We start from the raw sequence: 27,865 nt of genomic DNA on the forward strand, positions 1-27,865 counted from the left end.
TTGTCGAAATAGGCATGGACCGGTACAAGATTCTGATCGTATAATTACCTTGGATAAAAATATCACGGTTTTACAGTATTATGATTACTGCTCCAAAATATGTTCTTTTTAAATGTCTTGGTAAAAAACTAAAACTTTTTCCCCCATTGAAGATGATTTATTTTATTTTAAGAAACACCCTAAAAAACTAAATGGAATAGTTGTGAAAAACATGTTAAAAAAACAACAAAAAAAAAAAATGTACACATACCATAGGAAGGGTATAACAGAAAACGTTGGTGGTTTAAAACCTTGATTATTTTAAACAGCGGTAAACTTTAAAAGCAGTTTTCGTCCCATGCCAATGTGGGAATATGTCAAAATATGGGTAAAATAATGCTTCATTGTTATTCAGTACAACAGATATATTGATGTAATAATTAAACAACATACTTATTCTGACCTGCACTTATATATAAATAAATGAACGTTCTAAATTTAATTCCAATCAAAATTATTAAACGTTTCCTGTCAAATCGGTAGCTTGTAGTAGCTGAAACAGATTAAAGGATACTTGCAATGATTTTAAATAACAGTTAATTAGTATTTTGATCATCCCTGTGAGTGTGATTCTTAATTATAATATTCTGACGTCATTAAATTCGTGCTATAAATAAGCCTGACAAATTATTTTGGTCTGTAAGCATATTGTTACATTGAATGCTGTTTCAGTGGCCCTCTGTAACTTAAAAATGCATTCATTCAAATTTCTTTTTGGCTTAGTCCCTTTATTTATCAGCGGTCACCACAGCGGAAATGAACCGCCCGTTGTAAAAATATATTAAAAATCATTAGTTTTTCCTTAAAAAAAGAAATGATTAAACAGGATACATTCTAATGCACATAATAAAAATATTCTGATGCCTGAAAATCCCTTTTTTTTTTTGACCCACCCAGTAAATAAATAAATGTTAGTAATAAATGTAAGTACATAGTAATTAGGACCACCAAAACACCACAAGTGTGATCATATTAAGTGTCTTGCATAGATATAATGACTTCCAAAATGTCAATCACACTTGCTCCAGGCTTTGTTTTCTCTCCATCCCACATACCAACGCAGTTAAACCACCCCAAACATGTCGAAAAGAAGCAGTGCCTGCAGGCGGGACGCTTGCCTGTCCGTCAGGACATGTGACTTTCACTGGCACAGTCAAGCTTTCTGGGCGGCCTTTCAAAGAGCTGGGTATTTAAAGCACCAATCAGGAACAGTGCATCCTGACCGAGCACCGGGACTCCTGGACTCCAGCTCTGAGTGCAAAATGACAGAGTCAAGCTTGCGGATCAGTGGGGGCGCCGTCAGATTTGGAGCCACCTATGGAGGCAACCGTCTGTTCTCTGGAGCCCGGAGTGGTGGAGGCGCCAGCTCGGCTCTGTCCCGTTCACTCGGCCTGGCAAGGGGAGGAGGTTTGGGTTTAGGTTTTGGTGCTGGAGCCGGGGCCGTGGCCGGTGCAGGTGCTGGATTGGGCCTTGGCGGAGGTTCTCTGGCTCTCGGTGGTGGTCTTGGGTTAGGTGGTGGTCTTGGGTTGGGTGCCGGTGGTGCCAGAGCAGCAGGCGTCAGGGCTGGTGTGGCTCACCTGAGATCTCATCTGGGTGGCAGAGTGTTTAAAATCGGAGGCTACGGTTTTAACCCATCCTTCATCAGCTCTACCACCACAGTGGATGCAGGTGTCAGTCCGATGCCCAGCATTGACCCCTCGCTTCCATCACCAGACACAGTTCAGGTCACACGCATGAAGGAGAAGGAGGAACTGCAGGCCCTCAATGATAAATTTGCCTCATTTATTGATAAGGTGTGCGAAAGTTTCATTAATTGTTGTGATCATTTGCAGACTTGTAAAAGGCTCTCTTGACTATCTTTGTCATTTCTCAGGCACGGTCTCTGGAGCAGCACAATGCAGTACTCAGAGCCAAGATTTCTATGTTTACTAACCCGGAGCAGGGCGGACCTGCCAACACCTCCGTTCTTCTGACTTCTGCCATCGGGGCGTACAAATCTCAGATTGACAGCCTCTCTTCTACTAAAGAGGCCATAATTGCTGAGATTGAACACTTTAAAGCCATTATTGAGGACGATCAGGCCAGGTGAAAAAGAAATATATATATATATATATATATATACACTTTCAGTCAAAGGTTTGGAAAAATTCATATTTTTAAAGCCTGTTCTGCTCACCAAGGCTGCATTTACTTATGTTAAAAATGCGACTAACATTAATGCTGTGAAATATTATTTCAATTTAAAATAGCTGTTTTCTATTGGAATTTTCCGCATCATTACTTCGCTCTTCACTGTCAAATGATCCTTTAGAAATCATTCTTATTGATTATGAAATGGAGACTTTGTGAGCATAAGAGAGTTCCTTTATGTAACAAAATCATACTGACATACTAAATAAACTTCATTAAACTTCAGCTAATTCTAGCATCACTTTTAATAGTCACACTTTATTTGATGGTGCGTTTGTTGAATTGAGTTACATTGCATCTACATGCCAACTAATTCTCATTAGATTATAAGTAGACTGTTAGGGTTGGGGTTGGGGTTAGAGTTAGTGTAAGTTGACATGTACTTGCAAAGTTTCAGTTAAATGTCTGCTGAAGGAGCAGTATCAGCAGATATTAAGCAGACAGTCTACTAATACTCAAATGCACCATCAAAATAAAGTGTTACCCATTTTATTGTACATTTCAAATTATATTCCATTTACCTGCTTCTGTGACTTTAGTTTTCTTTACTTATTACCACTTTGTAGCTTGACTTTATTACTCTACACATGAATCTGCTGCATATCTTGGCAATGCATTTAATACTATAACGAGTACAACATTTAAAGTTCCTTAAATTACTATTTAAAAGAGATTAAACCTAAATGGAAAATGAATGAAATGACTAGTTATATGTTTGACCACCTGCTCAAGTGATCATCATAGATAAATTAAATCCTGTGGATATACCAGTCAGTTAGTGATGAAGCTGTGCATATTGTCTCAGGTATGAAGAGGAAACCTCTCAAACCAAATCTCTGGAGCTTGACTGGACGGCGTTGAAAGAGGTATGAAACCCCCATCACATGTGATGTCCACAGAATTACACATGACTGACTGTCACTGATGTCCTCCGCTAGGAAGTGGATAATCTGTACCTTACCCTCTTTGAGCTGCAGACCAGCATCTGTGGTTTGGAGGATCAAATTGCTCTGTCCAAGCAGGTGTATGATGCTGTGAGTCTACCTCTGATTATTTCAGACACATCATTACAATCAGACTTTTCTCATGTTTAACTGTTAGAATCAGATCAGCAGGGCATCTACACTGTAAAAAATATCATTAATTAGTCATGACAGCATGTTTTAGTTCATTGTAACTTATTAAACTAAGTTTATCATGTCCTAACTTAATTTTATAAGTTACACAATCTGTTTTAAGTTAGGTTAAAATAATATGTTCATTGGACATAAGGTTAATATGATTTAGCTAAAAAATGTAAGGCAACCAGGATTATTTAGTGTACAATGCCAGAAAACATAAAAATAACAATCCAGTGACTGAAGTAATAGACTAGTAGTAGACTTTTTCTATGTGGATGTTCAGATTTCACTCCCCTAGTGACACAAAAATGGATCTTATTATATATTACCATAACTTAATTTGCATATTTGTTCCCAAATGTGACAAAGAATGTTGGTAAAGTCTCATTTATAAAGAGTGCCATCTGAAATTGTCTTCTCATAATAGCATTCTTAGCCTACTCTGTCTTGATTCAGTAATTTGACTTTTATGGCAAAGAATAGATTATTTCCATCATTTATTTAACATGAAATAACTGAACATAAACATAAGAGGCTGAGAAAAATGGTCATTGTAGAAGTAAATTACAGATGGCACTTAGAGGTTTTTGCTTCTGAACTCTTTATATGTAGGCAAAATATATGTTTACGCCAATCTGCTTTGTCAACAAGAGTCAGTTTGAAAAAACTTTACCCCACAACAACTATATAAACGTATTGACTAACCATACAGAAACATCCTGGTTCAGTTTAAATGTCATAACCTCTTCCTCTCCATTCACATGTGAAGCTTTAATCCACAACTGGTCATTTATAATGTTTGTGCTGCATGAGATGGGCTTGTTTTGTTGTTTCTGTCAGGACAGCATGTAAAAGCTGACAATAATTTGCATTTAAAGAGAAATAATAATAATAATAATAATAATAATAATAATAATAATAATAATAATAATAATGCAGCTGGTATGCACTAAAATCTGTGTTTTTGCTTACAACCAAATAGCGTCAAATTCAACAAGCTATAATATATAATCTGTGAGGTATTTTGAGCCGAAACTTCACAGAAATAATCTGAGGACAGCAGAGATTTGATTTACATCTTGTGAAATGGAATGGCTGACGGATTTCCCCAGGGCTTAACCTTGTGCATTTGTGTGTTAGAAAGTGAAAGAGGTGAGGACTATCGTGACTGGTGGAGTGAAGTCTGCCGTGTCGATCTCGGTGGATAATGCAGCCCAGGCACAGGACCTGACCTCAGCGCTGACCGAAGTCAAAGCTCACTATGAAACCCTGGCTCAACGCAGCAAGCAAGAAGCTCTGGTCTCAGTGCAGGACAGTGTATGAAAGATTCACTCTTTAACACGCTCTCCATTTAGAGAAGAGTAATGGGTAAAACTTTACTTTTTCAGGGTTGTGTAAAAAAAAAGTGCATTTTAATGTAAAAAAAAGAGAACTTTACTGGAAAGAATATATATATGTGTGTGTGTGTGTGTGTGTGTGTGTGTGTGTGTGTGTGTGTGTGTGTGTGTGTGTGTGTGTTATTATTTTGTTTAATTCAGTTCTTTTTATTTAATTATTTTGTTTTTTATTAATATTTTTTAACTATTTTAATGTTCATAATGTGATTATACTTTATATATGTACATATACAATATAGTTATAATTATAATAATTATGTTAAAGGTTTAATGTGAATTAAATTAATTTAATTGATTAATTAATTTCAATTATTGATTTTATACATAAATCACTATGTTGATCTAATAATGAAACGTGATTCTTATTAAATAGAAAAAAAACCGTAAACATTTTAAACGCAGAAACATTTATTTTAATTCACTGTATTCATATACATTATATGAAACTATAGTAAAGAATAATTTTAGGCTCTTATGGTAGCAGTCAAGTCAAATAAGTTTCATCTTTTATAAACTGTCACCCCCATGTGGCGAGTTCTAGTATTGCAGACTGAGATGACCCAAAATGAACACTCGGCCTCTTTTCTCTTTTTCATCTGCACAGCTCTCCATGATGTCTGTATCCTCGCAGCCTAGTTCTCAAACACTCACCTCAGCCAAAGACGAGCTCAGGGCTTACAAACTACAGATCGACTCTGTGCAGAGGGAGATCGAGAGGCTCAAGTCTCTGGTGTGTATTTGAACATGTCACAGAGCAGTTAGATGTTTTTTATTCAGGGTATTCCTCTGAATATTAACAGATGTCCTGTTTAAATTGCAGAACTTGCAGCTGGAGTCTCAGGTGGAGGAGGCCGAGTGTCACTCCAACTCTCATACAGAGACGTATCAGGATCAGGTTCTGACTCTCAAGTCTCAGCTTGATGATCTGAGGAAGGTAATATATAAAAGACTTCAGACTAAAGGATAATCAGTCATTACTTATTGTAATGAAGAAATAATTAAAACTTCGAGAGAGTTAAAGGTCTGCAAAAGTTTTACAGTTCCTGTTAAATGTTTTCAAATGTATTTTCAGTAATTCCAGCCTCACTTCCTGCAAAACCCTATATAGGTTTGAAACAAATTTGCATAAGTCAGTCTGTGGTCTTCATTTGCTGCCTGTGCACAATGTAATCCACCCTCAAACACTGTAGCTGAAGCCTGTAAGAGTTTGGTCTGTGTTGTCGACATGTTGACAGAGAAAGACAGTTTTCTCAGGATAAGGATCCAAGAATAAATTTATACGCAGCATAAGCAGGTCAGACTTGCACCTATATGCAAAAAAAGAAAAGAAAAAATGTTTAAAACCTCTTCTCCTGATCCTAAAGTACATAGAATTATCATTAATAGAGATTCATATGTCAAGCAAAGAGTACCAGTTACACTGCAGCTTTTCACAAATATATTTTACATCTTGTTTTTTTAATTATCAAGTTTAGTATTAAAAATGATTAAAGATTACATATAGAGCAAGTTACCTATAAATGGTGACATAAAATATATTAATACACTAAGAGCTTTATAAAATGCAATGCTGAAGAATTAGTTCACCCAAAAATGAACATTCAGTTGTTAATTACTCATCCTCATGTCATCACAATCCCCTGAGACTTTTTTATCTTCAGAACACAAATTAAGATATTTTAGATTTTTCTGGCCATCAATGGACCGCAAGAGTCCAGAAAATGAACCCCAAAACATCGTCAAAACATTCCATGTGACTTAAGTAGTTTAAGTGTAATACAAAGCTCTGAGAACACCTTTGTGCACCAAATTAACTTTTAACCAAATTAGTTTACCTTTGCTAATATTTCCTGTTTGCATTGTCAACTTGCACATTTACCAATACTATTAGAGTAAAGCGTCATATTGCTTTTAGAAAAAAGTGCACTGGAACCTGACATGACTGAAGAGAGGACATATAGGCTCTTATTTAATCTAAAATATCTGTCGACACTGAGATGCTTGTGGCGACCTGAGTTCGATTCCCGGCTTGAGGTCCTTTGGCGATCCTTTCCCGATCTCTGCTCCCCACACCTTCCAATGTCCACTGTCCTATCAATTAAGGTGAAAACCCCTAAAAATGATGAAATATCTAAATATCTAAAATATCTTAATTTGTGTACTGAAGATGAATGAAAGTCTCAGGGGGTTGAAATGATAAGAGAATGCAGGGGCAGATTTAGTGATTTTGTGGCCTTAAGCAGTTTCAGCTATGGGGCCAAAGTCCTGAAATGCACCCTTTCTACTTTCATTTAATGTCTATTTATATTGCTGGGGTTTTTATAGCTCTCAATCATCTTTTTGACATTTTAAATGAATGCGATCGCTACATTTTAGGTGATTAGTTTTCTTTAATTAATTTACAACTAAAATTAAATATATATGTTTTTTATAAACTGGACTGCTCCATGATGGATATTTTATTTTGTAATATTATTATAATTATTATTACATCATTATAATATTATTATATTTGATTGTATGATTGTATACTAAATAACATTTAATTACGTAAAAAATTGTATTTGTTATATGCTCACCACAAAAAATATGGTATAGAAAACAATGTTATAGTTACGATTCACTCTCTACTATAGAGATGCACTGGAATCGCAGGAGTTATCAAAACACGTATTTATTAACCAAAACACTTACTACAGGCACTAGACATATACACACAGGAAACACAGAAAGAACGTCACAGGAATGACATTTAAGACCAGACAAGGGACTAACTAAACTCAGGGATATAAATACACAGGATATAATTGAACTGATACCAAACAGAAGAGAAACAAAGGTGAAACTAATGAACATCAAGAAATGGCAGGAAACAGAACAAAGGGATCACCTGATATAAACCAACACACAGGAAGCATGAGGAAAAAATCACATGACAAACACAAGAACCTCATTCATTCATTCATTAATTCATTTTCTTTTTGGCTTAGTCCCTTTATTAATCTGTGGTCGCCACAGCGGAATGAACCACCAACTTATCCAGCCTATATTTTACGCAGTGGATTCCCTTCCAGCTGCAACTTAACACTGGGAAACATCCATACACACTCATTCACACACACATACACTACGGACAATTTAGCCTACCTAATTCACCTGTACCACATGTTTTTTGGACTTGTGGGGGAAATCAGAGCACCTGGAGGAAACACATGCGAACACAGGGAGAACATGCAAACTCCACACAGAAATGCCCACTGACCCAGCCGAGGCTCGAACCAGCGACCTTCTTGTTGTGAGGTGATTGTGCTACCCACTGCGCCACCGTGCTGCTCTAGTATAATTTATACTTCTTGATATTTATTGGGGGCCCTAAGCGGCCGCATTTTACATTTTCACAACAAAATCGAAACTAACATCTCAAAAAGTCTAACATACTCAAAGCCAATGCCAACCCCTGCAGATAAACGCAGACAATCTTGACACAGTGGCCCGAAATGCAAAGCCGACAAACTCACTTATTTTAGTAGCATTCTTCAGGCCATTGTTTTGATATATTCACAATTGTGCGTGTGTGTGTGTGTGTGCGTGTGTGTGTGCGTGTGTGTGTGTGTGTGTGTGTGTGTGTGTGTGTGTGTGTGTGTGTGTGTGTGTGTGTGATGTTATCAGTCTTTCTGTACGATTTGCAAATAACCTAGTAGCTTCAGTTTTGAAAAGAGCACCAAAGCCCACAGTGATGATAGAGATGGCAGTCATTTAAAACAGAGCAGACGTGATACAGATATAAAACATGTTCTCAAAATGTGTTCTAGAGATCTGTTTTCAAACTCTGTGAATTGTTGTAGAAGTGCGTTGTTCATCGTAACTGTCTGTCTTGGGTAACTTTTTGTGTCATGACAAACGTCTTCACCCCCTCTTTCCATTTTGAGGCCGCACTTTTATGTTTATATTTGTCCATCTTCTAATGTTCAAGTAGCTAGCAAACAACCTCTCACACTGTGGTTTTTAAACACATTTAGAGACAGCTTCAAGGCATTTGCAAAGATGCAGAGGCACTGCAAATCTGCAACAGCAGCGGTGTGCAAATATTAATGTCCACATAAAAATAACAGAGCTCTCCATGGCATTCAGACAAACAAATAAGTAACAATCTATAGCCACAAATGATCTGGAGCTGAAATTTATACATGGAAGTGGCCAACTGGTTTCTGACAGGTGCTAAATGTGCACTAGACCAATCACAGTAGACTGGGAATCATCTGACCAATCAGAGTGGACTCCACTCTTAGATTGATGACCCTTGAATGAACCATTTAAACATCTGTAGGCATGTATATTATGAGAAAACTGTTTGAGAAAACATTTGGAATTATTTAAGCAGTGTTTCTCAACCATATACCTGGAGGACCACCAGCTCTGCACATTTTCCATGTCTCCTTAACCAACACACCTGATTCAGATCATCAGCTCATTAGCAGAGACTAAAAGACCTGTAATGAGTGTAACAGACAAAGTAGACAACCAAAACATGTAGTGTTGGTGGTCCTCCAGGAACATGGTTGAGAATCACTGTATTACAGGACATCCCAGGAGCCTTTAGAGTTAAACTACACACTCACACTCCACTAAATATTGCTCTCTTCAGCAAATCACTCAATACGGTCAGGAATATCAGGAGCTTCTGGCCAGCAAGATGTCTCTGGATGTGGAAATCACCGCCTATAAGAAGCTCCTGGACAGCGAGGAGAACAGGTGAGCAGGTTTGACAAAAACACAGGAGATTTTCTTCATTCTTGAGTCTCATTGTATGTGTGTCGTGAGTCAGGCTGAAGTCTGGAGGAGGAGTCACTGTGCACATGTCCAAGACTCTGCTTGGTGGAGGAGCAGGAGGAGCTGGAGGTCTGGGTGCAGGTGCAGGAGGCGCAGGTCTGGGTGGAGGTGCTGGTCTGGGTCTTGGAAGTGGATTTGGGCTCGGTGGAGGTCTAGGAGGAGGTCTAGGTGGAGGTCTTGGAGGAGGTCTAGGTGGAGGTCTTGGAGGAGGTCTAGGTGGAGGTCTTGGACTAGGACTCGGTGGAGGACTGGGTTTTGGAGCAGGAAGTTCCTTCGGTGCAGGAAGCAGTTTCATGTCCTCAAGCCTGAGCAGCAGTGGCTGTAAGTGTTCAGAAATGTCCACACATTCACAAAATCAGCTCCAAGGTCTGAGAGCACACTCACATTCTGTTTTTAATTAAAATGTAAAGGTATAAACCACTGAATTATTCATGAATTTACTCATTCACTCATAATTTAGTTTTAAAAATTCAATTAAATTATAATTTAATTATGTAAACAATAAATCAACTATATTATTGTGTATGTAACCTAAAAAAAAGTGTTCATTATAAAATTATTAGCTGTCCTGTGAAAATGTTATTCTTTAAGAAATATTTCACAAGTGATTTTTAATGGAGAAAATGGAGAGATTTTTAAACACATTTTTATAACTTTTTTTCTTTGCCATGATGACGGTAAATGATATTTCAGTAGTTATTCAGCAAGATATTAGTATTCAGTTTAAAAAACTTAACTAGGAAAGTTAGTTTAACTAGGCAAGATAGGTTAAATAGGCAAGTCATTTGGAATCTAATAGTCATTTGTTATGTAACCAATCGAGAAATAAAATGTTAAAGAGGCCAATAATACTGATCTTAAAGTTTGTTTCAAAATGTTAAAAACTTTTAAAACGACTTTCTCCAGAAGAAAAAGTAATATAGAAAATACTGTTAAAATGCCATGCTCCATTAAACATTTTAAAAAGAATAAAAATATCACAAGGGGTAATAATTTTTCCTTCAAAAATCAATTACTTGTTTATTTTATTTAGTGATAATAATGTAGAGAAATAAAATTTTTATTTATATATTAATAAAAATGTAAACTAGCACCATGCATATCTTAAAGTCTTCAGGTTGTGTTTGCATCAGTTGATGTGCTGCTGTCAATCGAACCTTCATCTCCAGTCTGATTGTTCTGCTGATAATAAATTCTTTCTCATTTGTATTGCACTGAAATGCATTTTCACACGTGGTCTCAGACTTCAGGGCTGAATCACAGAACTCATCTTGAAGAACTGAATAAATGTCATGGTTTAGTCACACTTTCCGTTGTTTTTCAGTGTCGTCCACTGTTTACTGAAGACTCTCAGCCTCCACTTATGAGGTTGTTTATTCATCAGCAACACCCCCATCAGCTCACACCTATCCAACGAGACGCCACAAACCTCTACAACAACAACAAATATCCATTGTGTTATTATCATTTTCTCTGAGGCTCAAAAAAAGGGTTTTTGCAAAATTGTGTTTCCTTGCATCACTTTCTTGTACAATAAAGAAAAATCCATCCTGGTCATTACAAACACAGTGGTCTTGAATCTTTTCATGCTATCAATTAATCAAATATTAATTTAATGTATTAACAATGTAATAATGTAATAATAATAATGTATAGAGATGTATATATATGGAGTTTAGATGCAAATTTATATATGCAAATTTATTTGCATATTAACATAAGAATTTAGATGCAAAAACCTCTAAATGCCATTTGAAATTTTCTTCTAAAATGAATATTTTTATCAGGCTCTTGTGTGTGTTCTTTGCTTTATTGCAAAGGATGTCATTTTCAGGGTCTTTAAAGTTAAAATAACAACATAAAGGAGGCTGAAAAAAATATATTTTTCAATGGAAATTTTAGACGTCACTTAGAGGTTTTTCCATCTGAACTCTTTATTTTTATTTTATTTTTTTTTACAGATTTTACATATTACATGTATTTACATATTGAAAAATATAGAAATATACTTTATACTTGGTATATTATGTCTATAAATCTAAACAACATATGTAAAACTATATTGAAATTACAATGAAAACAAATGTAAAAATAATAAATAAATAGAAAAATATGTTATAAAGATTGATAAATACACATTGGTTTGAATGTATGAAAAATGTAAAATATATGGAAAGGTTTAAAAATATAGCTGCATGCAAAATAATAACAACTTAGGTTTTTACACTTCGAAAGTCAAAATTATAAACTAAAAATATTTTTTAAAAATGTATGTTTAATATTATCGCATAAAATGTATTGCAAAACAATTAATGCATGACAAATAAAATGTATAATTGGTTTATGTCAAAAGTACACATAAAGGTGTATAAAACATACAAAATGTTTAAATAAATATAGTGTTTCCATGATAGTTATGTCTACAGCTATAGCCTATGATTATTATTTTATATTTAATTTGAAAAAGTTTGAAAATCTTGACAACACAAACTTACATCTACTCACCCGTATGAATTTAACGTTAGATTATTACCATTAAACACATTCGCCTATTATAGCTTTATTGTAGTAAGATAAAGTTGCAAGATGTTAAAAAAGTGGAACAAACAGACCCACACACCACCTACAGACCTAGATGACAAATGTCAAAACCCTAAAGACAAAAAACTTTTTTTTTTTTTTTTTTTTGCAAAAATAAACAAGCCTTCATTAGCTTCGCCAGACTCTCAAGCGTTCGTGAGTTGATTATTAACCTGATCACTAAACTTTTCAGAAGGACAGGGTCTTTTTTTACACTGAAATCTCACTCTTCTCTGCGTTTGTGAGAAAACCTTGTTCTGACATGATGCTCCGTCTGCATTTCAACGGTTTCTCACCGAACGCTAATGAACGAACCCAACTTGAAAGCTTTGACATTTGGGCTTTGAAGAAGGAGTTTGAGCTGATCTTCTGGTGTGTGTCTGTGGTTTTCTTAGTGGTCTCTGGTCTTTTCTATTCACCGGTGTCCGGCTTGATGCTGCGCGGATGTGGTTTGATTCAGTTTAAAACAGGAAACGCGCGCGCGCTCTTGTTCTGCGCGCTCATCATTAGTCCTCCACTCGACTATAAGCTTTAAATCCATCAGACTGAGGAAGATGGACAGCCATGATCGATGAAGGTAATAATAATGCGCTTTGTAATTTAACACATGATTATGAAACAAGTATCATTCGCTTAGAATGAGACAACAACTTTTCGGTTGTCATTGCAATAAAGAAAATAATACAAGCTGTTTAAGACATGAAAGACAAAAGACTGAATAGTAACCACAATACTTCCCCAGCTGATTTATTATGAGTAGGGGAAAAGAGAAAAAGTATTATTAAGTTTTATAAAATGTTGTTTACATATGAGGTAGGCTAATTAATGTGACCCTCGACATAACCATGCAGTCATAATTAGGCTCAATTTTCTGAAATCTACATTCATACATAATCTAAAAGCTGAAATCGAAATAATGAGAAAATCGCTCTTAATGCCACAAGTTGCAAACTAAGTACTTATATATATTACCCATCAAAAATGTGTTTTTGAGATATTTATAGGAGATATTTTGAGATATTTATGGGCAAATTATCTCAATGAAGCATGATTTTTACAAATAACGATTTTTTTTGTCATAAAAGAATATAACAATTTCACTCTTAATTGCCAAAATATACCTTGCCGTGATTATTGATGTGTCCAGTGTCACAAATTTGCACACATTTTAGCTAAAAATCATGAACATGAAGTCAATCAGGTTCAATATTCTTGCTTTAGACATTGATTAAAGTAAAAGGCTTTTTCTAGAGGAGTGGAATCTTTTTTTTTTTTTTTTTACCTGTGACTGCCAGAAAAAGAAAGAAAAAACCAAACAAAACGATTTTGTTTTTAGAATAAAATGTGGTATCATTATATTTAATGGTCACCTTAATGCATTTTTTTTTTTTAATTTAGGTTACATTGCATCTTCATGCCAACTAATTCTCATTAGATTGTTAGGTTGGGGTTAGGCTTAGGGTTAGTGTTAGTTGACATGTACTTGCAAAGTTTCTTAAAATCAGTTAAATGTTTGTTGGAGCAGTATCAGCAGATATTAAGCAGTCTACTTATACTCAAATGAGAAGTAATTGGCATGTAGAATGCAACTTTTAGTTTAACAAAATGTGCAATAGGGACCATCGAAACAAAGTGTTACCTTGTATCTAAATTACAGTATACACAAATTAACATTTCCCTCTGCAAAATCCCCCTATAATATAGATATGCCAAGTTTGGCGTCTGTAAGTGCTGCTCAATTTGAAATTTATGGCTCAATGCAGGAGAAAAAAGGTTGCACTTTACAATCAGGTTGTATTAGTTCATGATAGTTAATGCATTCACTAACATGAGCAAACAATGAACAATGCATTTATTACAGCATTTGTTTATGTTAGTTATCATCAGTTAATGAAAATAAAGTTGTTTACTGTTAGTTTGTTAAATCACGGTGCATTTTCTAATCTAACAAGCATGAATTTGGATTTTAATAAGCCATTAGTAAATGTTAAACCTTGATTAACTGTTACGCTCTACTGTTCATTATCAGTTTATGTTAGTAAACACATTAACTAATGAAACCTTATTGTTAAGATTGACCCCCCCACCCCCCAAAAAACTCCTTTTACGTAAAGATATGAGTTATATGATTAAAGTCCAAAGACACAAATTGATAAGTTACAGTAAACGAAACACTTAAAATTGTGTTTTGAATGTTTCCTTTGTGTCAGACTGAACTATGGAAAAATCAAGAGCAAACAATGGTTACATAAGAAGCTTCCTGTGCTTCAGTAACTTTTGACAAAGCTCACGTCATCAGACACATCAGATCATCACACTTAATAATAATTATCTTATCTAGTAATATTCCCTAATCTCATCATCTGTCATTTTTTTGTACCATTGTAAGAGCTGTGAGAACAGTATATGTGTGGTCATTATTAGATAACACGCTGATATGTTCTTCTCATTATATGCGTGTGAAAAGCGTCTGTAATTTGGAGAGGGCATCATTTACTCTTGTTGTTGTTGTTGAAGGCATGAGTGGGATCCAGAATCAGACAGGAGTTCTGCTCGCCGTAATTTCCGTGGCCTGTCTGGCTTGTGCTGTTGTCATCTGTCTGTGCTGCAGAAGGAGGTCTAGTAAGTGTTTTGATTACTATGTTTTCACTTTGGTAAAAATACTCCTCTGTTTTTCCTCTGTGAGGGTATATTGGTTCTTGTGTGTTTGTTGAATTCTTTTATACTTGCTTTTGTCATCTAATGTAGCTGTGTTTTTTTATTTCTAGATATACAACAAGCGGACAATGACCTCTATGACCAAGACGGGTTGTAAGTCTTTTCTTTTTGTGGTCTATTTATAAATTTGATTTCATTAATGTACAGGACGGGTCAAAGACTAGACATTTTAGTAACTGTATCAAATTCACAAAATAAGCATTTACTGCTCGCCAACTTTTGTATGAAAGCAAAATGACAGAATAATAGTACATCATCATTTGGAGTAATATTATAAAAAAATCAAAAAGTGACATTTTAACAAAGGTTTTATTTATTAATTAATAAAAAATTTATAATTAAAAAAAAAATTCCTGTAATGAAGATTAGAATAGTTCTTCAAGTGATTCTAATTGCTAAAGGGACAGTTCACCCAATAATAAAAATTTGGTCCTCATCCTTCACTTGCCACAAATCTGTTTGTTTCTTTCTATTGTTGAATGCAAAAGAAGATATTTTGAAGAATGTTGAAAAGCGGTAACCCTTTTGAATGGTTACAAGTTTTTAGCAGTTTTCTTTTTTGTTCAATGAAAAAAAAACACATAAAGGCTAACTTTAATGGCACTGGCAAGGTCTTTTCTGTGAATTAAACACTTTTACACTGAATAACAGTGTAGTCAGTAGGGCTGGACAATATATGATTTGAGCATCGATATTGCAATGTGTGCATCTGCAATAGTCACATCGCAAGATATGTAATGTTGATCTGGATTATAGTTGAGCAATTTAATCTTATTTAAGTACTTAATATGGAATTCATATGATTTATGCCAAAAAAAATGTTTTTAGTACAAATATGTACATTCTAAACCAAAAAAAAAAAAAAACAAGATTATTTTACTTCACTGATAATTTAGCTTGTTTTAGGAAAAAACTCTTAATTTCGCCTCATTTCTTCTGATTTTGAAAACTAAACAATATTTTTACTTCATCTAAGATGTTTTGTTTTTTAGATATTTGGACTATAGACAAAACAAAGTAAGAAAAGCGTTTTTTGCATTGTAATTATTTAATTTCAGTATTTAAATACTGTTTAGACTCCCCTGAAAACCATCAAACAGAGCTGTTCAAACTATCTTGTGAAACTACTCAAATCGCAATATATATATTGCAGAAAAATTAAATATCGCAATATCAGATTTTTTCAATATCATGCAGCCCTAGTAGTCAGTCTTCTGAAAATCATAGTAATCTGGAAAAATAATTCATCTTTATTTCTATAGCACGTTTACTGTGTATATTGTGTCAAAGCAGTTTAACATAGAAGTTCTAGTAAATTAAAACTGTCAGTCCAGTTTTCAGAGTTGCATTAATTATTATAGATTTTCCTTGGTGAAAAACTAAACTTGTCATTTTTGTGCTTCTCTTGATTTTCCCTCTTTTTTAAATTTGTATTTATTATTTTTCTATAACATAAATTTGGATGTACTAGTTTTTGGATCATTGTCGTAAGTTATTTTGTTAGATGAGCTCTAGATTTGGCTTTAGACTGACTAATCTAATGTAAAAGCACAAATATAATATTGCAGAGATTCTTATTAAAAAATATGAATTTAAAAAATAAATTTGTGAGGGATTGTGTTCATATGTGCGGTGCACTGTATGTACAGTTGAAGTCAAAATAATTAGTGCTCTTATGAAAAGTGTATTCTCTTTCAATTTCCCGTCTTGTTTAACAGAGATTTTTAACACATTTTCAAACATAAAAAAAAGAAAAAGAAATAAAATACTTTTTACAAATGTGAATGATTTAAGTTTCATTATTAAGGAAATATGTCTCATTTTCATTAAGTTACAATTAGCAGATACTGCATAATAAAACAACTAAAATCTCAAATTTAATAAAGCAAATTTCAACAATTGCTGAAAACAACAGAGCAACACTGATATCAGTATATATGAATGTGATACTGTTCATTCTAAAACTTGTACTTCTCTTTCAGTGAACAAAGCAGCACATCTGATGGCAAACAACCTCCAACAGGTAAACAACATCACCTTTCACCACATTTTGAGGAGGAAATAAGCTTTATTCAAAGTTAAAGTCAACTTTATTGTCAGTTCACCCACATGTACAGGACATACAGAAGATCGAAATTGTTACTCTCAGACGCTAGGTGCATAACAGATTCATACTAAAAGTAGAATTTTAAAAAGAAATTACAATAAATTCAATTACACATAATATAAGAATATAAGTAAATATTTAAAAATGGTAAACAATACAATTAATTATGCTTAAGGGCAAATGACAAGAAGCGCAAACCAGAGCCGTGCAGATGCAAAACTGTAAATAGACTTTATTGTAAGACTTATTGTAGACTATTGTCATTTGGATTCAGTGTTTTACTTGCAAGACACTTGGTTCAATGCATAGTCTATGAAATGACAGATTTTACTGTATACCTGTGAACTTCTGAAGAAATCCTAAAGCAGTAGATGATAAACGCGTAACGTCTGTTGAACGCTTCAGTAATGACATTCAGTAATGTGCTCTTCATTATAAAGCAGAAATGAGGTTTGATTTCTACGTCTGTCTTTTAGTGATAAGATCACTCCAGACAGAAAGCGAGACTCCTTCAACCTCAAGGTGACATTCATTCACTGTTTTTACATTTATATTTACCACAACTTTGTAGTTTTATGTTGGATGTCGGGGGTTAAATGTTGTATCTGAGGATGTGATAATTCTTTGAAAACCGCCGCCTTTGCTGAATAATTCTAACCAAATGCAAAATTTTTACAGACATTCAACAACAATCAGGTCCATGAAAAGTAAGATAGTTTAGTTTAAACTTACATTGTTTTAACACAAATGTCCATAAAGGAATGAACCAGTATTCTGAACGAATCATTTTAATTTTGATCGTTTCACTGCAGATGACATGCCCTGGAGCTACCAGAACCTTCCACACGGTGAGAGTCACTCTTAAGCAAGACATTGACAATATAGAGATGACAAAATGATCATCGCCATATTCAGAAAGTTGACTTGATTACATTAGGAATTGAAAATTTGTTTTTTATAACATTTTTGCATTCATTTTTAAATATTTAAAAAAAAAATTTTATAATTTTTTGTTTTTGTTTGCAATTAGAGCATTATTTAATTAAATCTCTGTTTATTTGTGTATATTTCTAGCACAAAAGTCACGCTAAGTTTTTGTTACTTTTAATTAGTCAGTTAGTCAAATAAGTGGGAAGTGATAAGAGAATCTCGTTTATCAGGAAATATTCTGCAAAAAACCTGTAAACAGACACAAAAAATCTTCATATAACGTACAATTTTGTAGAGGTGAAAATTTCCTTCTGGTAAACCTTTAGAATATAGATATGCATGAAACGGTCTGGTGTAAGTGTTGCTGAAGTGGAGATTTATGACTTATTTTGAGAAAAAAGGCTTTAAAATATATATTATATTTAAAACCTACAGACACAAACTGGTAAAGTGTGACAAAAGAAACTCTAAATACTGTATTTTAAATGTTTTCTTTTCAATAAACAACAACAAAAAACTGTTTAAGTCAAAAACGACAGTTCAATGCAAAAAAAAAAAGGGAATATAGTCAGTATTCTCATAAGGCATCATTTATAAGTATGAGCACACAGCCTAATAAGGCCTGTTTTTTTTGTGTATGCAGCTGAAAATGGAATCTTGGAAGCAACATATGTGTGAGTGTTTTAAAAAAAAAATTAGTTTAAGTTTAATATTTATCAAAGACTTCAGTAAAGTTTTGTTTGTTCAAAATAATATACCATATTTAATATTCATGCATGCTTTTTATTTTTCCAGGGACCCAATTCCAAATCCACTTTATGCAAACGAAGGTAAATGTGCCGACTGTTTCTGTCTGATGCAACTGTTGCAAACGCATCACTGTCTTCACAGGAAAAATGAGGTCAAGTGACATTTAACACCGAATGTAAAGCCACAGGTCAAATACACACACACAACTGAAACTGATGGCATTACAGTGATGCAGATGTTTTTAATGAAATGTCACATTCCCCAGATACAGACAATTTGGATACAGGAACGTACGAAAATGTTTTTCCAACAAAGGAGGTGCAGCACGATTCAGGTTGGTGTTTTCTTGGTTCTAGTTCAGAAAATTTTATTCGTAACCACTGTAGGCAAACAAATGCTGGGTTGTTGTATCACAATGTTGGGTTAAAACTGAATAAACGGAATATTGGGTTATTTTTTAATATATAGAATTTAATTAAAATTACACTTGTTCATCTGACCCAACACTGGGTTACAACTCAGCATTTTTAAGTGTATAACATTAACATGAGCAAATGCTATTGGGGAACAGTAACAAAAGCACCTTCTGCTCAAGAAGTTTCAATACTGAATTTATTTATGTATTTTTGCTTGTTCAGTCAGGACAGGGCTTTAGTTTTTGCTGAGAAAAATAGTTAAAATTAAGGTGCAAGTTTGCTAGTAAAGTTGGAAAGAAAATGTTTTCTCTATTGTGTGTGCGCTCAACATTTTAAGTAGCAAAGTTTTCCTAAATAGTCCCAAGACAAGATTGGGTGCTGTTCAGTAGTTTGATAAAAGGTGTTGATTCTCTTCTAATGTTGACTACTGTATTATTATCATGAAAAATATAATTAGGAATATTTTAAAAACACAATAATAAACATTTATACAGTTGGTCAAAATTATTTGCCTAAGTTTCCTAAATGATGTCTAACAGAGAAGGGAATTTTTCACAGTTGTTCCTGTAATATTTTTTCTTCTGGGGAAAGTCTTTATTTCAGCTGGAATAAAAGCAGTTTACATTTAAAAATATATATTTTTAGATAATATATCTAGTCTTAAACATCTAGTAAAATATTATGTACCGACATCATGGCAAAGATAAAATAAATCTCTTAAAAATATATGTATAATGTTTAGAAATGTGTTAAAAATCCTGTTTCAATTAAATACAAATTATAAATAAATATATACAGGAGGCTAATAATTGTACACAACATACTGTATGTGTGCATATGCATTTTACAAAACAAATTTTTTGTGTTTGAAATTGTCAACAGATAGCTACGATTATGAAAACTCAGACTTTTTGGCAAATCAATCGGTGGAAGGTAAAATACTTGTATACTTTTTTTGTTTTAGTTGAAAACATATGCACTATTAATTGATAAGGTCTACACTCATTTTGTTTCCTTTTTTGTACAGAAGAATCAGACTACGTGAACAATCCATAGGAAATATTCTTGCTTCATCATCACAGGAATATTTTCACTTTTTACATGTCACATTTTGTGTTTGTGTTTACCTGATGTTTATTAGTGTTTACTGTTAATTTAAAAAAAGTTTAATAAAAAGCATCTACTATACCTTGAAGTCTGCTACAGTTCAGAGTGGAAAGTTGCAATCAGAGTCAATGAACAAATCTGCCATGCACAAAGATTTTTTTTTTTTTATTGAGGTGTGATGAGGAAGACATGAGGCCTAGTTTGGTGTCTGCTTATATATAATGCATTGTGCTCTATAAATCAAGCACTAAACTGAAAATGTTTAAACAGCCATTTGCTTTGCTTTTCTGACTATTTCTAACATCCGGCAAAACTGCAAAACTAAAAATCTAAATGCAATAGCACAAAAAAAAAAAAAAAAAGACCTTTAAAAACAAACTCATTCAAAAGCAACCAAATTTGTAAATTTTTATTGCTGCAACTTGTAATGTTTTATTGTACATTGGAGAGTATAAAAGTCACGTGTGTTGTGGTTAGTTAGTAATGAATATTATTTTAGCTTGCTTCAGGGGTGGCCGTCTTTCTGCAGAGTCTCCCCAACAGACCAGCCATCTGCAGCAGAGAGTTCACTCCTTCTGCCACTTTCATATGCGTGTAGCCGATTTCCTGGACAAGCAAAACAGCGTTGATTCAGTGATAAAAATAAACATGCTGCTTTCATTTCTTTCTTTACACTGGCATCATATTACCCAAATATAATTCCCTGAGATAACTTAAATGCTTCTAAACGTTTGAGTTTTGTTGTTTTCAATTGAACACGAAAGAAGATGATCTAAAGAATGTTAGGAGCCAGCAACCATTGACATCCATAATAGATAATCTTGCAGGACTCCCAGAGTTCATCAAGATTCTTTGGATTTATCTTCAATGCCTCCTCCATCTTACCCCAGACATGCTCAATAATGCTCATATCTGGTCACTGAGTTGGCCCATCCTGGAGCACCTTCAACTTCTTTGCTTTCAGAAACTTTGATGTGGAGGCTGAAGTATGATAAGGAGCGCTGTTCTGCTGAAGAATTTGCCTTCTCCTGTGGTTTGTAATATAATGGGCAGCGCAAATGTCTTGATACCTCAGGCTGTTAATGTTGCCATCCACTCTGCAGATCTCTCGCCAGACCCCATATACTGAATGTAACCCCAAACCATGATTTTTTTTCTTCATCAAACTTGACTGATTTCTGTGAGAATCTTGGGTCCATGCAGGTTCCATTATGTCTTCTGCAGTATTTGTGATGATCGGGATGCAGTTCAACAGATGGGAAAAATCTACCTGCTGACACTTTTCCAAACGATCAACTAGAAGTCAAGTTATTATTTGTTGCTCTTGCAACAGATCGACGACAAGATTTTTGTCAAGAAGTGTATGCATATGACATACAGTGTCAATATAATTAAGTTTTAAAAGAAATAAAAATAAGACTTATTATTTTAACTTATTATTAAACATGCCACCCATGGGGCACAAACAGTTCAGGGGTGAATGAGTGTTAAATGAACAAAAACTTTTTTTTTTTTTAAGTTCTTGATTTTTATTATGAAATCAGTGGTAGTGTGTGAAGGCTTAAATCTTCATTTAATAATTTTTGTTATTTATGTCATTTGATGAAACAAATTTGTGTCAAATCACTAAATATTACATTAATATATAATTAACTTATAATCATTTCTGACTTGCTACTCTGTGCAACTTTTTAAAATTGACCCAATGGTTAAAGCAAATGAAAGTTACCTTAATATATTCCAGCTTCAGATATTCTGCCATCTGAAAGGTCTTGCAAACTCTAAAGATGTTTCCGATGATGTCCTCTGGTGAATATCCTAGAGACCAAAGCTGCTCGATAATCTGCAGAAACACACAGAGAGAATCATCTCTCTCATCCGGTGTTTATAATTGTTGAATGATTTCCAAAAGTGAATGTTTAATGGTACCTTGTAGGCTTCATCGATGTTGGCATTAACACAATGTTCTAGCATGCTTTTTACCAGCAGAGGATGTGGCTCGTCACACACCTGCACACACAACAACACCATTACACCTCACTAACACATATTTGTGTGTGTGTTAAGCCTGGCTCACATGGCGCAATTTGTAATAATCTTATTAATAATATGATTGTAGCTTGTCAGACTGTGCGAAAATAATACCCATGTCATCCGGAGTTTGAAGTTGTTCATCTGTGACTCATTTACTATCCCAGCAAACAATCAGTTGTGGTCATTTAGCTCACATCGTTGCTTATTGATAAAACCAGAAACAAAATCTGGACATTTACAAGCATTTGTCGTGCAGATTGCTTAATCATATTCAGCACTTTTATTGGTTTTTGGTTTAATGCTCATTGTAGCTGAAGTCACCCTGCAGGAAAGAGTCTGAAACTTTCTGACACTGCCAGAACTTCATCAGAGGAAAAATTTGAATACTGTGGTCATTAAACGGCTGATGGTGAACACATCAAACCAAAGATCAAGGAGCACAGATTAGGGCTGCAAGAAAAAATCTAATATTGCAATATTTTATTCTTCTTAAAAATAAATATTGCGATAGGAGTACAGTTTCATAAGATGGTTTGAATAGCTTTTTTTTTTTTAAGTTTTTTGGGAAGTCTAAACAGCATTCAGGTACAGAAATTTAATATTTACAATGCAAAAAAAAAAAAAAAACATTTTGTACTAATATTTTTGCTCTGTCTCATTTCAAGTGCAAATATTAAAAAAACACATTTCCCAAATTTGTCTCAGGCGACCAAATCATGGCTAACCAAATCCCACAGTGCAAGCAAGATTTTAGAGAAAAATAATCTAACAGCCCAAAATACCTTGAACACGTTTTCACTGTTGATATATCCAAATCCAGAGTTGGTGGACTGTAGGTTATTCAGAGCCTAGAGGAGAATAACATTAACAATATGAAGCTAAAGAATATTACATTTGTGGTTAAAATTGCATTTTATTTTATTATTTTTTTAATTAACAACAAACGCATTAGTGTTTAGTTGACCTAAATATTGTGAATTTATTTTATGAGTGTTTTCTGTTGACTGGACTGACCTGTCTCATGTCTCCTTGAGCGGTGAAGATGATGGCCTCCAGGCCGTCGTTGGTGACGTGCAGGTTTTCCTTCTCTACCACCTCCGTCAGACGCATCATGATCTGCTCGTCTCGCAGTTTGCTGTATCGCAGCACAGCACAGCGCGACTGGATGGGCTCTGTGACAGAATAACAGGACAAAATGAAAATCTGCTATCTGTATTTTATTCAGGGTTACTGCAAGTTTTTTAAGGGTAAATTTCATATTTCATATATATATATATATATATATATATATTCACTTACATATTCATTGGCTTCAATTTATATTTAAATGTATTCATTTTGAGAATCCTTATTATTTACAACAATATTTTAAGGGTCCAACAGATTGGAACAATTTACCTGGTAACATTCGATCCATTTCATCATTTAGGGTCTTTAAGCAAACCTTGTTTTCATATTTTACTTTGGATTGTACTTGTTTTTCCTGAGGATGTTATTATTTATGTGGTGATTGGATTCACTGATTTGTATATTATTTTTGTAATTTGTATATATACAAATGTATGTATGTATACTACCCCCCCCCCTTTTTTTTTCTTTCTTTCTTTTATCTTGTTTTTTATGTTATGTTTTGTCTTTTGATGTTATTATGTGATTAATTGTGGGACCCCCTTGAAAATAAAATGGCACATCTCAAGGGGTTTATCCCAATGAACACAGTGTAATGTAAATATAAATTTAGAGACCAAGAGAAAAAAAGTCAAGTTTTTATAGGCATATATAATGACATCTCAGATTGTACAAGACACACTTTACAAAAATCTACTTGTTTTTATGAAAGATTTTATAAATAAATTTCCTCTAAAATATTAAAATATGGAAATATCTTAAACTGTACCTTCTAAAGAAACAGTATATACTATCATATAAAGATATTTCGATTTTGAAAAATAAAAACATTAACCCTTTTTTTTGTATATGCTACATTTCATGTTATAATCTGATGAACTTCAGACATTTTAGAAGCCTTGAATTGGTCAATCTAAGAAATTCTTTAAGTATTTTGTGTGCAACAGGGTGTTGTTTACCATCTGGAGTATGGAGAATCAAAGATCATGGACAAAAATGAATTATTGCAGTCCTCTTCTCATGTTTTTAATACAACAAAAATCACATGCTGGGAAGCTGGTCAATATGATTTTTTTTTTGAATCAACGCTTTTGCATCTAGAAAAACTGCCATGTTCTTTTCCACCTTATAATAAACGCCTCAGTGCCCAGACAACAAACGCTGGTATTTATGTTATCTTGCTTTCAGAAGCAGAACAACAATCAAGTTTATGTGTTAGTTTGAGAGGCATTTTAACCAACTTATTATTATGAGACCATTTTAGACATTTCAAAATGTTTAAAACGACGTTTGTGATGGAGTGCAGTGGGACTGGTCCAGTAATTCACACACGTTCATACTTCTAATTTAGCTGTATTGTGTCACGTTTCTCACCTATGATCTTATCTGATGCATTACATGCCAGGGCAAAGCGTGTGGTTTTGGAGTAGATCTCCATTGTTCTTCTGAGAGCTTGCTGAGCTCCATCTGTCATACTGTTAGAAATATAAATACACACTTACATTAAGCACTTGTAATACATGCAATACTGAGATAAACAGTTATAATAGAAATATTGTTAGAAAATAATCTGTCTAACCTGTCAGCCTCATCCAAGATGATGATCTTGTGACGACCTTTAGGAAGTGTGACCTTTTGCTGGGCAAACATCTTAATTTTGTTTCTCACAACGTCAATTCCACTGAAATAATTAATAAAAAAATGTATTAACAGACATTATAACAGCAATGGTAAAGAAGACCCCTTTGAGGAACAGAAATTATATGTGAAATCGATTCACATTTTAGTGTCGTTTACATCAGCTTTTAAAATGTGTTTTTGTCAACTTGTGCTCAATACTAAATAAACTTTTGATTATTTACAGTGGTAGTCGAAAACACATTAGAGCAGATTGCTTTCATAGTGTAAATAGCCACAAAAGACTACCTATTTACCAAATTTGATAATTATAGAACATGTTGAGAGAAAATGGACTAGAATGGGGTAATCATACTTCACTGTTTTGTACCAAACGACTAAAATTATGATCAGAAAAGTTGCCATTCACATTTCATTCATCTTAGAGGAAATCTATAAGCTCACTCATCTGCATTGCAATTAGAATCAGCAGTGCAACACAGTCATTTGTATTGCCTGTAGTAAACAAGCACCAAAACTTGACACAGAACACATAGGCAACAAAGTGCTTTATACAGTTTTTTTTTTTTTGGTGCACAAAAGAGTTTGGGCTTTGTATGAATACAGTTGAACTACTGGCATCACATGAAATGTTTTGGGTTTTATTTCTGGACTATGAACATTTCAAGATTGTTGTGGTCCATGAAGGATGAGGGAGATCTTGCACTTCATCTAGGGCTGCACAATATATTGTGTCGGCATCAATATCGCAATAGTCACATCATGGCTATAGTCTATGTTGAGTCTGGATTATAATTGATCATTTCGCAAGTGTTTTTTAAGCCCTGTGACTGTGTGAGGGTTTAAAATAAGAAACTGTACTGTTTGTAACTTTGACAAATTAACAAAGATTAATTTTATTGATTACTGTTTATAAAAGGAAGAATATTCAGTATCATTCTACATTTGATTACTCAATTACTGCATACCTGAATAGAGTTTGACTCCCCGGTAAACAATACAATGCTGTTTTTTTTTTTTTTCTTTATTGAAGTTATGTATGCTTGTAGAACAGGGGTCTTAAACTCCCGGCCTGCGGGCCATTTGCAGCATTTTTGACGTCCAACGTACTGGACATTAAAAGTACTGCAATATATATTCAGGCTACTTTCGTTTTTTTCTCAGTGTGCAGTTGAGAGTAACGCGCATGCATATTTTTTCTGAGGCTGATTTGGACGTTAAAACATGTCCGCAAGTGCTCTATTTTTACTAAAGCTTTATTTTGTAAATATTCTAGGATCACTTGATTATAATCAGTTTTATACTACCCGTATCGTGTTGTATAAACACCTCTTCATGGCTTACATGTTATGATGGTGGTGTAAATAATATCATTAATAAGATCATCTTGATAATAATAGACTCAAATAGTCTCATTAATTGATTTTCCTCGTATGCATAATGAAATTTGTATACAAAAATGTACATTAGTAAAATCTAACTGTTGGCTGAACTGAACGTGTTAAAAGTAAATGTGAATATAGACAAATTTAGTTTGTCTATAAAGTCAGTAAAGTCAATAAAGTTACGCAAAATGCATTCTGCTGTCTTACGCTCTGTTAAACTTTTGGTTAAGCAACAATTGATTAGGACAAAATATTTATTATTACCATGCCTATTATAAAATTGTAGCATTTTCATTTTCATTTCAATTTAAACTACTGCAATATGTACAACAAGAAACAAAAAGGAGCTTTGATACTCTGGAGAAGAATGCATCAATTACTTCAGGTTTCCGCTTTATTATTTGTGCTTAAATGTTAAACCGGCTCCTCTATGAATTGTGAGTCACTGAACCAAACCTCTAATAATAGGTTCAAACGGAAAATTTGTATGTGCTATTACTTGTGCAATCTCTTTATCTTCGGTGTTTATGTGTGTTTCTCACCGGTCATTTGAGGCATTCAGCTCAAGAACAGCATCTTTCATGGCTGGGCCAAGCAGAGCTCTAGCCAAACACAAAATGCTGGTGGTTTTCCCAGTTCCAGGAGGACCCTGAAAACAAATGCAACTGTTATTTACATGCACAAGGACAAATCATTTGTGCAATCAGACTGCAACCTGACAGCATTGTTTACTTACAGCAATGATGATGTTGGGCACATTTCCTTCTCTTGCAAACACCTGCGACAAAAACGACACAAATGAAGAAACATGTCAGCACCTCCACAAAACTTTCACCACAGTAACTTAAGTTACAGTACTGACCTCCAGTCTGCTAACAGTTTCCTCATTTCCAACTATTTCATTTAACTTCAGAGGTCTGTACTTTTCAACCCTGCAAGTAATATAGCATTTACACCAGAATTAATGTTCGACATGAGCTTAGCAATTCCGCTGCAGCTGCTGTGCTAACTTTAGCCACATGAATCCCGTCCAAATACTACAAAACACACACAAAAGCGTACCATGGTAGTTCATATGCAGTCGTTGTGGGTTTTGGTGCAGTTTCGTCCTTTTTAGGCGGTCCGTCAGCTTGAGTTTGTTCACTGTCTGTCTCTTTCATTTCAACATCCATGTTGCCCGTCAGCAGCGCGTATTCCCGCCACGACAGGAACAAAACAGAACAGAATTGACGCCACTTCCGGCAACGGGCGCGCGACTTTTTCATCACAACTAACGTTACTGTAAACTAGAAAGGAAAATATAGGTAATATTAACTGGAAGAGTATAGTCTTTTTACCTCAGAGATTACTAATGTAAGTACAATAAAATTCATGAAGTGTAGTATAAAATGATACATAGGTGCTATCCTACAAAGCTTTCTTTTTATTTTTACAAAGGTTTATTTCTTAAGATTTTGATGTAAACGGTTCCTTTTGCGGTTACCAAACTGTTCTG

The 27,865-nt window shown here is 34.2% G+C and overlaps 3 protein-coding genes across 6 annotated transcripts; 2 read left to right on the forward strand and 1 right to left on the reverse strand.

The window, feature by feature from the left end:
• Positions 1-1,264: 1,264 nt before the first annotated feature.
• si:dkey-183i3.5 lies at positions 1,265-11,141 on the forward strand. The gene is made up of 10 exons (NM_001386254.1): positions 1,265-1,832; positions 1,913-2,124; positions 3,035-3,095; positions 3,168-3,263; positions 4,491-4,667; positions 5,352-5,477; positions 5,568-5,681; positions 9,393-9,499; positions 9,573-9,898; positions 10,902-11,141. The coding sequence occupies exons 1-10, from the start codon at positions 1,302-1,304 to the stop codon at positions 10,919-10,921; spliced, it is 1,770 nt and encodes a 589-aa protein (NP_001373183.1). The 5' UTR covers positions 1,265-1,301; the 3' UTR covers positions 10,922-11,141.
• Positions 11,142-12,433: 1,292 nt separating this feature from the next.
• si:dkey-183i3.6 lies at positions 12,434-20,266 on the forward strand. Of its 4 annotated transcripts, NM_001386278.1 has the most exons (12): positions 12,674-12,734; positions 14,675-14,779; positions 14,926-14,968; positions 16,858-16,898; positions 17,459-17,504; positions 17,661-17,689; positions 17,795-17,830; positions 18,556-18,586; positions 18,708-18,742; positions 18,928-18,996; positions 19,961-20,011; positions 20,106-20,266. In NM_001386278.1, the coding sequence occupies exons 1-12, from the start codon at positions 12,722-12,724 to the stop codon at positions 20,132-20,134; spliced, it is 528 nt and encodes a 175-aa protein (NP_001373207.1). In that variant the 5' UTR covers positions 12,674-12,721; the 3' UTR covers positions 20,135-20,266. The 4 variants fall into 4 exon arrangements, with proteins under 4 accessions (XP_017208503.1, XP_009293701.1, NP_001373207.1 ...); XM_017353014.4 differs by lacking the exon at positions 20,106-20,266 and having other exon boundaries at positions 12,434-12,734; positions 19,961-20,056; XM_009295426.4 differs by lacking the exons at positions 19,961-20,011; positions 20,106-20,266 and having other exon boundaries at positions 12,474-12,734; positions 18,928-19,185.
• Positions 20,267-20,325: 59 nt separating this feature from the next.
• rfc2 (replication factor C (activator 1) 2) lies at positions 20,326-27,605 on the reverse strand. The gene is given in 11 exon segments (NM_001013326.2): positions 20,326-20,791; positions 21,915-22,028; positions 22,115-22,195; positions 23,002-23,067; positions 23,234-23,391; positions 24,722-24,822; positions 24,927-25,028; positions 26,913-27,019; positions 27,107-27,148; positions 27,233-27,302; positions 27,433-27,605. Coding segments are annotated over 11 exon segments (1,062 nt in total). The 5' UTR covers positions 27,543-27,605; the 3' UTR covers positions 20,326-20,680.
• Positions 27,606-27,865: the final 260 nt, after the last annotated feature.

This window comes from Danio rerio, chromosome 21 (genome assembly GCF_049306965.1).
Source record: "Danio rerio strain Tuebingen ecotype United States chromosome 21, GRCz12tu, whole genome shotgun sequence".
NCBI classification, from domain to species: domain Eukaryota; kingdom Metazoa; phylum Chordata; class Actinopteri; order Cypriniformes; family Danionidae; genus Danio; species Danio rerio.

What these genes read in the sequence shown, in the direction of transcription:
- si:dkey-183i3.5 (NM_001386254.1), top strand. Translation starts at nt 1,302, where the DNA reads ATGACAGAGTCAAGCTTGCGGATCAGTGGGGGCGCCGTCAGATTTGGA. An exon ending in ACTGGACGGCGTTGAAAGAG is followed by an intron (nt 3,096 to 3,167) that starts GTATGAAACCCC and finishes GTCCTCCGCTAG; the next exon opens with GAAGTGGATAATCTGTACCT. An exon ending in CTGGACAGCGAGGAGAACAG is followed by an intron (nt 9,500 to 9,572) that starts GTGAGCAGGTTT and finishes GTCGTGAGTCAG; the next exon opens with GCTGAAGTCTGGAGGAGGAG.
- si:dkey-183i3.6 (XM_009295426.4), top strand. An exon ending in TGGCAAACAACCTCCAACAG is followed by an intron (nt 16,899 to 17,458) that starts GTAAACAACATC and finishes TCTGTCTTTTAG; the next exon opens with TGATAAGATCACTCCAGACA. An exon ending in ATCTTGGAAGCAACATATGT is followed by an intron (nt 18,587 to 18,707) that starts GTGAGTGTTTTA and finishes TTATTTTTCCAG; the next exon opens with GGACCCAATTCCAAATCCAC.